The 13241-nt window shown below is 46.3% G+C and overlaps 1 protein-coding gene and 1 long non-coding RNA gene across 3 annotated transcripts in view; both read right to left on the reverse strand.

The window, feature by feature from the left end:
• Positions 1-7761, reverse strand: part of LOC124866932 — a 31834-nt gene extending 24073 nt beyond the window's left edge. The window contains exons 1-2 of the long non-coding RNA XR_007037954.1: positions 7670-7761; positions 7470-7558 (exon numbers count right to left, since the gene is read on the reverse strand). This is a non-coding gene — a long non-coding RNA (uncharacterized LOC124866932). The remainder of the gene's footprint in view (positions 1-7469; positions 7559-7669) is intronic.
• Positions 7762-8937: 1176 nt separating this feature from the next.
• LOC124867016 (WT1 interacting protein) overlaps positions 8938-13241 on the reverse strand; it is a 41829-nt gene continuing 37525 nt past the window's right edge. For both annotated transcript variants that reach the window (XM_047363185.1, XM_047363186.1), the window contains exon 8: positions 8938-12583. In XM_047363185.1, the coding sequence (XP_047219141.1) occupies positions 12431-12583 (153 nt within the window). In that variant the 3' untranslated portion in view covers positions 8938-12430. The remainder of the gene's footprint in view (positions 12584-13241) is intronic.

Genomic DNA, 13241 nt, shown 5'->3' on the forward strand with positions numbered 1-13241 from the left:
ACTCTGGATGAGCTAAAGGCTGCTATCGAAGCATCCTGGGCCTCCATAAGACCTCAGCAGTGCCACAGGCTGATTGCCTCCATGCCACGCTGCATTGAAGCAGTCATTTCTGCAAAAGGATTCCCGACCAAGTATTGAGTGCATAACTGTACATGATTATTTGAAGGTTGATGTTTTTTGTATTAAAAACACTTTTCTTTTATTGGTCGGATGAAATATGCTAATTTTGTGAGATAGGAATTTTGGGTTTTCATGAGCTGTATGCCAAAATCATCCGTATTAAGACAATAAAAGACCTGAAATATGTCAGTTAGTGTGCAATGAATCTAAAATATATGAATATTAAATTTTCATCATGACATTATGGAAAATAATGAACTTTATCACAATATGCTAATATTTTGAGAAGGACCTGTACATTCTTGTAAGACCAATCTAACACAAAATTAGCTTTTAAAACTCTTTCTCCCCTGCCAGAACAAGGCCAGGCTATTGTTGCAAACTGGTGCTTTATAAGAAATGATAAAAAGGTAAATGGCAATATTCTTAAAAGACTGAAAACAGAAAATAGTTATCCTGGATGTGACATGTTAAAATCTCCCAGTATCAAATTATTTGTGTGAAAACACATGTAATCTGCATTATCTGGAAATAATATATGGTTATACATTTTATAAAAAAAAACAAATCTGAAAAGTTACAAATTCAGTGCAACCAATTAACTTAATAACTATAGTCCCCTTGTAAGTAATTTAATTTCAGTTTTATTCCAGCTGCTCTGTGGAGGGCTCACAAGTTTGTTAGAGAACATTAGTGAACAAAGTGTCATAAACACAAAGGGACACAGCAGACATGTCAGAGATTAAGTTGTATAATGTTTAAATGAGGTTAGTTTTTTAAACAATATTTCAAGCTTTATACACACGTGGACAAAATTGTTGGTACACCTCGGTTAATGAAAGAAAAACCCACAATGGTCACAGAAATAACTTGAATCTGACAAAGGTAATGAATAAAATTTCTATGAAAATGAACAAATGAAAGTCAGACATTGCTTTTCAAACATGCTTCAACAGAATTATTTAAAAAAATAAACTCATGAAACAGGCCTGGACAAAAATGATGGAACCCTTAACTTACCCTTAACAACCTTTTGAGGCAATCACTGCAATCAAACGACTCCTATAACTGTCAATGAGACTTCTGCACCTTTCAGCAGGTATTTTGGCCCACTCCTCATGAGCAAACTGTTCCAGTTGTCTCAGGTTTGAAGGATGCCTTTTCCAGACGACATGTTTCAGCTCCTTCCAAAGATGCTCAATAGGATCTACGTCAGGGTTCATAGAAGGCCACTTCAGAATAGTCCAATGTTTTCCTCTTTGCCATTCTTGGGTGTTTTTAGCTGTGTGTTTTCCGTCATTATCCTGTTGCAAGACCCATGACCTGCGACTAAGACCAAGCTTTCTGACACTGGGCAGCACATTTCTCTCTAGAATCCCTTGATAGTCTTGAGATTTCATTATACCTGCAAAGATTCAAGACACCCTGTGCCAGATGCAGCAAAGCAGCCCCAGAACATAACAGAGCCTCCTCCATGTTTCACATTAGGGATAGTGTTCTTTTCTTCATATGCTTCATTTTTCCATCTGCGAACATAGAGCTGAAGTGCCTTGCCAAAACGTTCAATTTTTGTCTCATCTGTTCATAGGACATTCTCCCAGAAGCTTTGTGGCTTGTCAACATGTAGTTTGGCAAATTCCAGTCTGGCTTTATTATGATTTCTTTTCAACAATGGTGTTCTCCTTGGTCATCTCCCATTAAGTCCACTTTGCCTCATACGACATCGGATGGTGCGATCTGACACTGATGTTCCTTGAGCTTGAAGTTCACCTTTAATCTCTTTAGAAGTTTTTCTGGGCTCTTTTGTTACCGTTCGTATTATCCGTCTCTTTGTTTTGTCATCAATTTTCCTCCTGCGGCCACGTCCAGGGAGGTTGGCTACAGTCCCATGGATCTTAAATTTCTGAATAATAATGTGCAACTGTAGTCAAAGGAACATGAAGCTGCTTTGAGATGGTCTTATAACCTTTACCTTTAATATGCTTGTCTATAATTATCTTTCTAATCTCCTGAGACAACTCTTTCCTTCGCTTCCTCTGGTCTGGTCCATGTTGAGTGTGGTACACACCATGTCACCAAACAGCACAGTGACTACCTGTAGCCCTATATATAGCCCACTGACTGATTACAAGAATGTAGACACCTGTGATGCTAATTAATGGACACACCGGGAGTTACGCTGTAACTATGGTTCTGTGAATTCCTGGATGACTGCCAGTGGTAGTAAACAAAGTGAATATGTCTCCTCGCACTCCACGCAGGTCGAGATTAAATGTAAACAAAGTCACGCATGTGACATGTAGCCCACCTGGGCATGCCTCTATAAGTAGCACGTGGAAGGCTACGTTCGGTCTCTGGGATCTTCTTGCAGGGGAGAAGTTCCGAGTGACCAGTGTGACTGGCAGTCATCCAGGAATTCACAGAGCCATAATTACAGCGTAACCTCCGTTCTGTTTCATTCCTTCCTGACTGCCAGTGGCAGTAAACAAAGTGGATGACTTATGTCAGCAATGTCACGAGGAATGCAGTAGTCACCCACCTCTCAGTTAGTGGCCATAGGCAGGATTGCCGAGGCCAGTGCGGACTCATGTGCCACATTGAGGCAGTAGAAGCGTGCAAACGTGCACGGTGTTGCCCATGACGCCGCCGCGCAGATATCACCCAGCGGCACGCCCCTCAGTGCCGCCCAGGACGTAGACACACTCCTGGTGGAATGGCACACAACACCTGAAGGGGCAGCTGCCCCCACAGACTCATAAGCCAGCGCAATAGCATCTACGACCCAATGCGACAGCCTGTGCTTAGAAAGGGCTCGCCCCCTGTTCTGTCCCCCGTGGCGCACAAACAGCTGGTCCGACCGGCAAATAGCGCCTGTAGCCACCATGTACAGCTGCAATGCCTGGACTGGGCACAGCGTGTTAGCCAGCCTCTGTTCCTCGGACTGAAACGAGGGAGGGCAGTATGCCCCCAGTTCAATGGCTGTATTCAGGTAGCCTGGGGGCAGAACCTTAGGGAGAAAGGCTATGTTCGGCCATAGCGTTACTCCGGACCCGCCTGCCTTCCAGCGCAGGCAGGTAGGGGTGATGGCGAGTGCGTGGAGCTCACTGACCCGCTTGGCTGTTGTTACCGCCAACAAAAAATCAGTCTTAACAGACACCAGTTTCAATGGGGGAGCACACATAGGCTCAAAAGGTGGCCCACTGAGGGCCTTCAACACCAGTGGAAGGTCCCATGCTGCCGCCGGTCTCCGTAACGGGGGGCGTAGCCTCCTTGCACCCCGGAGAAACTGTGACATCCAATAGTGTGTCCCCACTCGTCTGCCATCCACGACGTCGTGGCTGGCTGAAATGGCAGCGAGGTGCACCTTCAGGGTTGATGCTGCCAGTCCGGCGTTCAATAGACCCTGCAGGTACCTCAAAATATTATGCAGGGAACACGAAATTGGGTCAACTGCTCTGCGTCTGCGCCACTCTGCAAAACGCTGCCAGCAACGAGCATAAGTCCTCAATGTGGAGCTCTGGCATTCTGCAGTGTCCACTGAATGGAGGGCTCCAGATCCGTCAGGGGCTGCCAGCACCCCTCAGCGGCCACACCGTGAGGAGAAGATGGCCCGGAGACGGATGCCAAACCTTCCCCTCCAACTGAGACAACAGGTCTGCCCTGACTGGGAGCCACCATGGCTCCCCGTCCAGCAGACTGAGGAGCAGTGGGAACCAGACCCTCATGGGCCACTCGGGGGCCATCAACAGAACCTACAGGCTCGACGACCTCACTCTGTGGAGAGTGGGCAGAAGCAACAGAAACAGGGGAAAGGCATACAGCAGGCCGGCTGGCCATGCGTTCGCTAGGGCATCCATTCCCAATGGGGAGCTGGCCTCCGCCAGGGAAAACCACAAGGGGCAACGTGTACTGCTCCCTGAGGCAAAAAGGTCGACCTGGACCCTGCCGAACCGATCCCATATCTGCCGTACGACCTGAGGATGCAGCCTCCAATCCCCGGGGGGGAGCCTTTGTCGGGACAATTAGTCGGCCACAGACTTCCTCGTCCCCGGTAGGTGCATTGCCCTGATGGAGGCGAACCGAGGGTATGTCCAGGTCCACAACATCCGGGCCTCCCTCAGGAACTGCAGTGATCTGGTCCCACCCTGGTGGTTGACGTGGAACACTGCACCTTGACCTGCCGGTGCAACCTGGGGTCCATGTGGAGGCTGTTGAACCACCTCTGCAAGGGTCATAGATAAAGCAACCCCAGAGGAGTCAGAGCCGAGGCCGCCATCAGCATCCCCAACAGTCTTAGCCACAGTTTGACTGGGGGTGCCGCCCCCGCCCGAAAAGACTGGAGCAGGGACTGAATCCTGTCCACCCTGTCCGACGTCGGCTGAGCCAGCATGGCCACTGAATCCAAAGCCATGCCGATAAGGACCACCTGCTGGGCCGGGATGAGAGAACTCTTCTGATAGTTCAATGCTATCCCCAGTGCTCCGACGTGGGCCAGGACCTTTGACGTCGCCCGATCCGCCCCGCCGGAGGAGGGGGACAGATGAGCCAGTCGTCCAAATATGGCAGGATCTTTAATCCTGACAGGCACACAGGGCTTAGGACTGCCTTTATGCACCTCGTGAAAATCCGAGGGGCTAAAGAAAGGCTGAACGGCAGGACCAAAAACTCGTAAGCCACGCCGTGGAAGGCGGATCGCAGATACTTCCTGTGTCCTGGGTGGATCGGAACATGGAAGTACGCGTCCTTCAGGTCCACAGATTTAAACCACTCGCCTGGACAGATTATCCAAAGGACGTCGCAGGTGCGGAGCATCCGAAATGGCAGCACCTTCAAAAAGTGGTTCAGCCCCCTGAGGTCCAACACCAGCCGAAAGGAACCGTCCTTCTTTGGAATCAGGAAATAGGCTGAGTAAAACCCGTCGGCCTGCGAATGTGGCGGGACCACCACTATGGCCTCCTTGTCGAGCAGAGTCTTTATTTTCTGCAGCAAGATCGCAGTTCATGCAGGATCTGTGACAGGAGTCACCCTGACCCCCGATGGGGGTGGAGGCCGACGGCGGAACTGCAGCCTGTATCCTTGGGACATAGTTCTTAACACCCACGCATCCTTGCAGTGGGTTTCCCAATAGGCCAGGCGCCGTTGTGAAAACTTCCCCGCAGTCGGCCAGCAGCCCTCAGGCCGCCCTCTGCCGCCTGCTTCGGCCTGTGGGGAGGGCACCGGCTCCTGTCCGGGCCCGCCAGAGCCCCGCGAGGTGGTGCCCGTTCCACCCCGGGCTGCCGCCAAGCTCTTGCCACAGCGCGGCTCCGCTGCGCAAACTGTGCGGGAGAGGCAGTTCGAAACTGACGCCACGGGTCCCGCATGTCACGTCTCTTGGGTTGCGGAGCAGGGGTCCCCTGGCCCCGCTGCGACCACCCCAAGCTTCAGGGGCTTGGCTGGACTGCCGACGGCGCTCCAGTGCCCTCTCGGCCTCCGGTCCAAACAGCTGGCCCGGTATCACCGGCAGCCTCCGCAAGCTCTGCCCACAGTCATCCGAGATCGGGGCCTGTGCCAACCAGACCTGGCGTCGGGTGACCACCAGAGTGGACAAAAGGTGACCGAGTTCCCTGGACATGAGTCCAAAGGCCTGGAGGAATGCGTCATTTGTGTCACCCAGTGCTGCTCCCGCCATGCCCGGCTGCAGCATCTGGGACTGTGCCAACAGGAGGACAGAGAGGGAATTGCCAATACGTGCCATACGAGCCGCAATGTCGTAGGCACGGCACAAGAAGTCGTACGTCACCCGACACTGGGCGCTTGGACAGCGGGCCCTCTCCCTGAGCGCCTCATCTGGGGAAAGAACCAGTGATGCGATGCAGTGATCCACAGGGGGCATGCGGTCCAGACTATGATCCCCAGGATTGCGCATGCATACCAGGATCCGTGCGTCTCGACCATGGTGGGAGAAGCTTCTAGGATCCCTCCAGCAGCGCTGAAGCTCTTTCCAAGGCGAAGAAACGGGTTTCCCGTTGGCCGGGCCACGGGTGCATTGTCCAGGTCAACCTTGGCCAAGGCTGCCAAAATAATTGCCCGTAGCGGGCATGGCTCCTCCCCTGGGCCAGAGCTAACTGAACTCCCAGGGGAATTACCTGAGCCATCATTTCCTCCAATACTCGGGGGATCCCCCTCCCGATCCCGAGGGTCTGGGAAGGGGTCCCGCTGGTCCTCGAGGGACTGGAACTCTGAATTGGAGGCCCTCACAGAGATTCCGTCATCTTCCAGGTCCTCCCCCGACTCCCAAGCTGCTGCTGCTTGGAAGGCAGGCGTGGGTTCTGGGGCCTTGAGTAGAGCCTTGAGCTGCTCCACCTCGGCCCTCAAAGAGTCCACTTCCTGCCGAGATGGGCGCTCCAGCCGAGGCCTCTTCCTCCGTGGGCTGCGCCGTTCTTCCGCTGGCGCATCCCCCTGCCTCCCAGAACACGGTTGAGGCATCCCTGAGGGTGGCAGCTCAGCTGTGAAGAGGAGATTCTCCACCTGACGTAGCCTGTTCTCTCTAACAGGCAACAGCAAAATGCTGCAGTTCATGCATGGGTCCGTCAGAGGCATTTGGGGCACAGATCATGTCCGTCCTCTACCTGTAGAGGAACCCCACATAAAGCGCACGCCAGCATTCCGATCACAGACGTGGGAAATGCAGGCAGGCACCAGGCCAACTGAGCGAGGACTTCAATAAAACTGAAGAACGCGATCAGAGGCCTCTATTTAATCCACTGCTTCGGTTGGAAAATATTTAAAATACTTAATAGGGTCTGCATTGCTATGCTCAAGTTAGGTTTAATAATGTGTGAAATAAAATGTATTGTGTAACTTAGTGGCTTGCTCAAAACAGCTGTGTATGTGTGTGTGTCTGACTTGGCTGTGGTCTGCCCGGCGCCAATTTCTGTACATGTCTGAAAATAACAGCCAAAAGTAGAATAACAGGAATGTCGTGAAGGTCGAACAGACAGCTGAATGCCAGGTGTAAGAGTTCAACTGACACTCAGCTAAAAATATGTGTTTTTTTTTTGTAATTGTACACGCCTTGCTTTTGAATAAAAACCCTGTCTTTGGGGAGGAAAAGTCAGAAGTGTTTCTGGTGACTCAGCTCGAACACCTCTCCTCGGCCGGGCAGAAGAAACTGTGCAGACTCTGTGCTTCCTTTTATTATTTAGTTTTACTAAAACAGTATAGCATATGACTTAGTTTTTCCAAAACAAACGAGCACGCAGGAGTTTCTGGGAACAACTCCATCACTTCTCAATACAGACACGAGCCAGGCAATCCGAGCGAGAACTGTGCAGCACAGAACGCAGTCAGAGCATCCAGCTTCCACTCACCTGAAAACTGCAGCTGTCCGCTCCTCCCCACCCGGTCTCAACAAGAGAAAAGAAGCGCCAGCAAAAAGCTTCCAGCTACTAGAATTCTGCTGACAACGAAACAGAGAAACGTCAACCACAGCCTTAGAGGGCTACAAAGAGCACTCCGACAAATAAGACACAGGCAGGATGACGCCGAATCACACAAACCGTGTGCTTACCTCTCTTAGACTTGCAATACCCAATAAGCGCCGAAACACGGACTTATAGGAGCGACCAACCTGCGAAACACGCGACGGTTGACAGCGAGAAGATCCCAGAGACCAAACGTAGCCTTCCACGTGCTACTTATAGACGCACGCCCAGGTGGGCTACGTGTCACGTGCGTGACTTTGTTTACATTTAATCTCGACCTGCGCGGAGCACGAACAGACATATCCAGTTTGTTTACTGCCACTGGCAGTCAGGAAGGAATGAAACAGAACTTGATTTAACATCTCCCTTTGGTCACATTATTTTCAGGGGTACCATCATTTTTGTCCAGGCCTATTTCATGAGTTTATTTTTTTTTTTTTACAATTCTGTTGAAGCATGTTTGAAAAGCAATGTCTGACATTCATTTGTTCATTTTCATAGAATTTTTATTCATTATTACCTTTGTCAGATTCAAGTTATTTCTGTGACCATTGTGAGTTTTTCTTTCATTAACCGAGGGGTACCAACAATTTTGTCCACGTGTGTATATTCCATGAATCATTGTTGAATCTTTCATCTGAACATGGAAGGTTTGCATGACTGCAAACCTACCAGACAATGCCCTTCATCTAAACATTCAGACCAGGCAAGAAGAGCAATAATAGAGGAGGCAGTCTAGAGACCCATGGTAACTCTGGAGGAGCTGCTGTGATCCACAATCCAGGTGGAACAACTCTTAGCAGTCCACTCAACAAATCTGCCCTTTATAAAAGAATGGCAAGAAGACAGCCATTGTTGAAAGAAAGCCATAATATGTCAGATAGGTTGAGACCAAAATCTACTAAACCTTTTTTATGTAAAACACTAAAACCGCAACCTGAACCTTACAATGTCCCAGTCAAAGTCCAGAGCTAAATTCAATTGAGAATCTGCTGCAATTTCAAAATCCATGTTCACTCTTCACCCAATCGGACTGAACTTGGGCTCTTTAGCAAAATGAATGGGCAAAAATTTTAGCTTAGATGTGCAAAGTTGTTGGAAATATCCACCAAAAAACTTGCAAATTGTAGCAAAAGGTAGTCCCATATGGTTGACTTTTGTGAGGGCCTATCCTGTAAAACTTTAATTTAAAACACAAATGTTTGCCCTTATTACTTGACGAAACGTGGAAAAATTCAAGAGGCATCAATACTTTTGCAAGACACTCTATATTTATCTGCATAAATCTTAATGAACTAAACAAGGTTTGAAAATAAGCCACAAAAAGCCACATTAAAAATGAAAAACCAACACCTTTTACAGTTAGCTACAAAACCACTTTATTGAAAAAGCAGATTATGTCATCTACAGTTAAATGATATGTCCCGATTTTAAAACATTAAATAACTTTAGACTTTTCATGTTTAGATAAATAAATCTAGTCTTCTTTTATTTAAATGAACCATCTAGGTAATCAAAACACTGAGCGATACAAAAAGGCGTGAGAGGTGTTGAGATGTGGTTGATGGAACTAACAGCAGAAGTGTCTCTTTCCAAGTGATTTTTTTGATAGGAAATGAAATAAAAAATAAAAAACTAGCCGCGTTAAGAAATACAAACCAAAGTAGTACTTTTAAAAAAGTAAATTAGGACATCTTTCAAGGGGATACAATCCGTTCTTGTTAAGTTTTGGGCGATGATATTGGATTACGGTAATTCATAGAATGTCTAAGTCTTCAAGTACAGCACAAGTTAACAATTTGAACCTTGCAAGAAAGGTGAAGTTGAACAAGCAGTCTGCAGTCATCTTCTTCTCTGCTTTTACTAACACTATATATGACATTCACATGATGACCCCTGCCTTCAGTCTCTGTTTTAAACACATTCAGTAGTATTTATTCACAACTGAGTGTATAACAGCATTACAGTGTGGGTCACTGAATGCACACAATCCAGCTACAACCCCAGATGGATGACAGGTTGCTACAGAGAAAGTATGATGTATCAGTTACAGGAGGATGGAGATACAGCATCAGGTTTTAACAGAGAGAATCGGGGTCATCCTGCTGGTTGCTGCCGTGCCCTGCAAACACAATGAGGTGCATGTGCCAGGGGCCTGCCACTAGGACACATATACTCTCTCTTACTATCATGCACACACGAACGCACGCATGCACAAACATGTAAATATTTCAATCAGCTTCTTTTATAAGCAGCTATTGCTAGGGTTTATCTGCATTAATGCAAAGAAACTCAACTGTTTTCTCTTTAATAAGTAATTTCAAATCCTGGTTTCAAACCATCAACATCTAAGGAATGTTATATCAAGAATCAGTACAATCAAAATAAAAAGAATATTTTAAAACTTTCTGATAAGAGTCCAATGGGAAAGAAACAGCTTGATGTTATGTATTTTTTTTTTTAGTATTACAGTTTCTTCCTATGGACACACACACTGCAACACATAAGTGCCTGTGATTGCAAGAACACACATACACATGATCAGCAAGGATGGGTGGGGGTCCCTTACAAAAAACATGGGTGGGACCAGCAGCTCCATGATTTCAAGTATCCCCTCTTCCCACATAACACATCAGCAGACTTCATGCAGAACACAGTGGGACATATGGGCACAGCTCGATCATTAAAGTTTCATTAAAAAGTTGATTTGTTTTAGTAAGAAAGTGTTTCAAAAAAGTGAAACTCATATATAGATTCTTTACATATGGAACGGAATAATTTTGGTGACCATAATTATGGTGTTGATAATTATTACATAAGACCAATTAGATAACGAATTTGAATTAAAAAATGTCTGTTCATGTACTGTACATTATCTGCACTCAGTACTCGGTCTGGCCTCCGTTTGAACTGATTACAGCATTAATGTGGCATGGCAAGGGGGCGGTCAGTCTGTGGTACCCCTTAAGTGTTCCCTTAAGTCCTTCCACCCAACTTTCCATCAAGTGCTAAGTCAATCTTCACCTTTACTGTGTAGACCATCGCACGGCCATAATATACCATTTCTATATCCCATTTTCATATGTCACATTAAAATTTTCTAAGAAACCAAAGTTTGGGTTTTTATTAGCTGGAAGCACCTAATCATAATGACTACCTCCTTGCTCACTGATGTAATAATTCATGCAAGTTTTGAGAGCATGTACTGTAAAGACATACTTCCCGGTAGGCGGACATTTCAACATTAAAAATTCTTGTTTAATTGGTCTTATATTATATCACAACTCTTTGAGAAACTGAATTTTCTTTTAATTAGCTATAAGCCATTATCATCAAAATTAACAGAAATAAGCGCTTGCAACATATCACTCTGTATGTAATCAATCAAAATAATAAGTTTCACTTTTTGAACTAAATTACTGGAATAAAATAACTTTTTGATGATATTCTAATGTTTTGAGATACACTATGTGGACAATAGTGGACAAATGGAGCTTGCTGATAGTGAGGCACTATGTGCTCATATGACAAAAATTATAAACTTGGAGGAAAGCGTTTTTTTTTTTAGGTAAGCAATTTTAAATAGCTACATTAACATAGATTTGATGGGAAAAAAAATGATTGCTGTAAAAAAATTTAAATCATCAATTTCTTGTCATTTTCAGTTGATTAATAGGTTGTTTAATGAATATTTTGGATGGAGCAGCTGTTCTGAGTCTGTTTCCAAATTAAGATTTTAAATGAGAGGTGCAACATGCCGCACAGTTTGTTTAAAATGCATTTTTTACAGTGTGCAACACCAGCTTGACGGGGATAAATTTGTTTAAAAGTAACAAATGTATAACAAAATGAGCTGTGTCTGAGAACTTCCAATGGGACAAAACAATAACATGGAAAAACTACCTGACCCATGTCTGCTCCCTGTGGATCTCTGACCCTCTGAGAGACATGAAGAGACTCTGTAGGGGAAATAATGCAACAGACCCAGAAGCTGCAGAGGCTACAGTTACGCCTCCGATTTCGTCACGCTCACAGATACATAAAAAAAATACAAAATAATCTACATCTAGGATCTTATGTGGAAAACATCTGCGAAATATATATTCATATATAAAAGGACAACCTATGTGCATCTAAAGTTTTCTTTCTGTCCATAATATAATCGTTAATTAAGAGACTGCTTGTGAATCTCTCGAGGTGTCATCTCGGACATTTACATGGAACGTCAGTCAGTTTCTCTGGTCTTGTGGTGCTATGGTGTATCTGTTATGTTCACGGTGCGGAGTCACTTGTTTTCCTTCACAGCCCTGCGTCATGATGCAGTGTGTCCTTTGCATAGGCATTTGCAGGGCTCTGTTTCAGTGTTAAAAGCTGCACGGAGAGAAAACGTTTCGAAGGTGCTGCCCATCTAGTTCAGCCAAAACCGGAATGTAACGGCTCGTACCCCGGGCTCTCTGGTGCCGGCAACAGTAGCGTGCTCAGACGTGACAGCACAGCGGTGAACCTCTTCAGTCAGAACACAGGGAATCCAGAAACAATTTCCTTAAAAAGGTGAGAAGGTCAAGGGGTGTGATGTCTCTTGGGCCCTTTGGATAAGCCTAGTTTAGGGTTATGCACCCAAATGATGATGAGGAGGAAAGGAATACGAATGAAAACCCTTTCTGTAGTTGGGGTTGCAGCATGTGGAACCAGAACCATGACCTTTCTGTCCAGCTAAGGACAAAGGCAGCATTTCAGATTCGCCGCACGAAGGCTTTCCTCAAACTGGTGGACGAGTGGGAGCCCACGTCTCTTCACCCCACTGCTGGTATTGTGGACCATCTTGAAGGTGGAGCAAGGTCTCCTTCCTAGAGTTCAGTCACATGGAGTGGGTAGGTCGGGGGCTGGTGGGCAGGCCGCTTTGACTGGAGTCGCTGGATGTGACAGTTGTGGCAGAGAAGGTGACCTTCGAGTGGATAACAGCGGTGGCCTTCCTCATCGTTCAGCTGAAGACCACAGTCCTGACAAAAACATGAACACGCCACAAAAATGGTCAATAATCACATTTAGATTCAGCTTGCTTTACAAAAACAACGTCTACTGCAAGGATCGATACGCCACCAGAACTGTTTCACATTTTGTCAAGTTCCAACTGAAAATGTCTGTGAATTGAGTGGTGGCCTAGTGGTTAGAACAGAAGGTTTGTGTTCTGGCGGAGACACAAGGGGCCAGGTTCCAATCCCACAGATTGCCACTCTGGGTCCCTGAGCAAGACCCTTAGCTCCAGAATGCTCCCCGGACGCCGCACAATGGCAGCCCACTGCTCCCTATAAGGGATGGGTTAAATGCAGAGGACAAATTTCGTTGTAATGTACATGTGCAATGACCAATAAAGATGATGATTATTATTATTATGTACCCCGTCTGAGTAATTACTTCGTAGAACCCCCAAATTACTGAAATTACAACAGCAAGACTTTTGAGACTTATATGCCTTTAACAGCTTTTCACATCTAAAAAACAAAAATGTCTGCCCTTTCTTCTACACAAAAACACTCAAGCTCTGTCAGCTAGGATAAAGAGTTTTTGCTAACTTAGACTGGGCCATTCTGACACATGAATAAGCTTTGATCTAAGCTTCCAGCTGAATGTTTAGTGTTGATGTCCTGCTGGAAGGTG

This window comes from Girardinichthys multiradiatus, chromosome 4, assembly GCF_021462225.1.
Source record: "Girardinichthys multiradiatus isolate DD_20200921_A chromosome 4, DD_fGirMul_XY1, whole genome shotgun sequence".
Lineage (NCBI taxonomy): Eukaryota > Metazoa > Chordata > Actinopteri > Cyprinodontiformes > Goodeidae > Girardinichthys > Girardinichthys multiradiatus.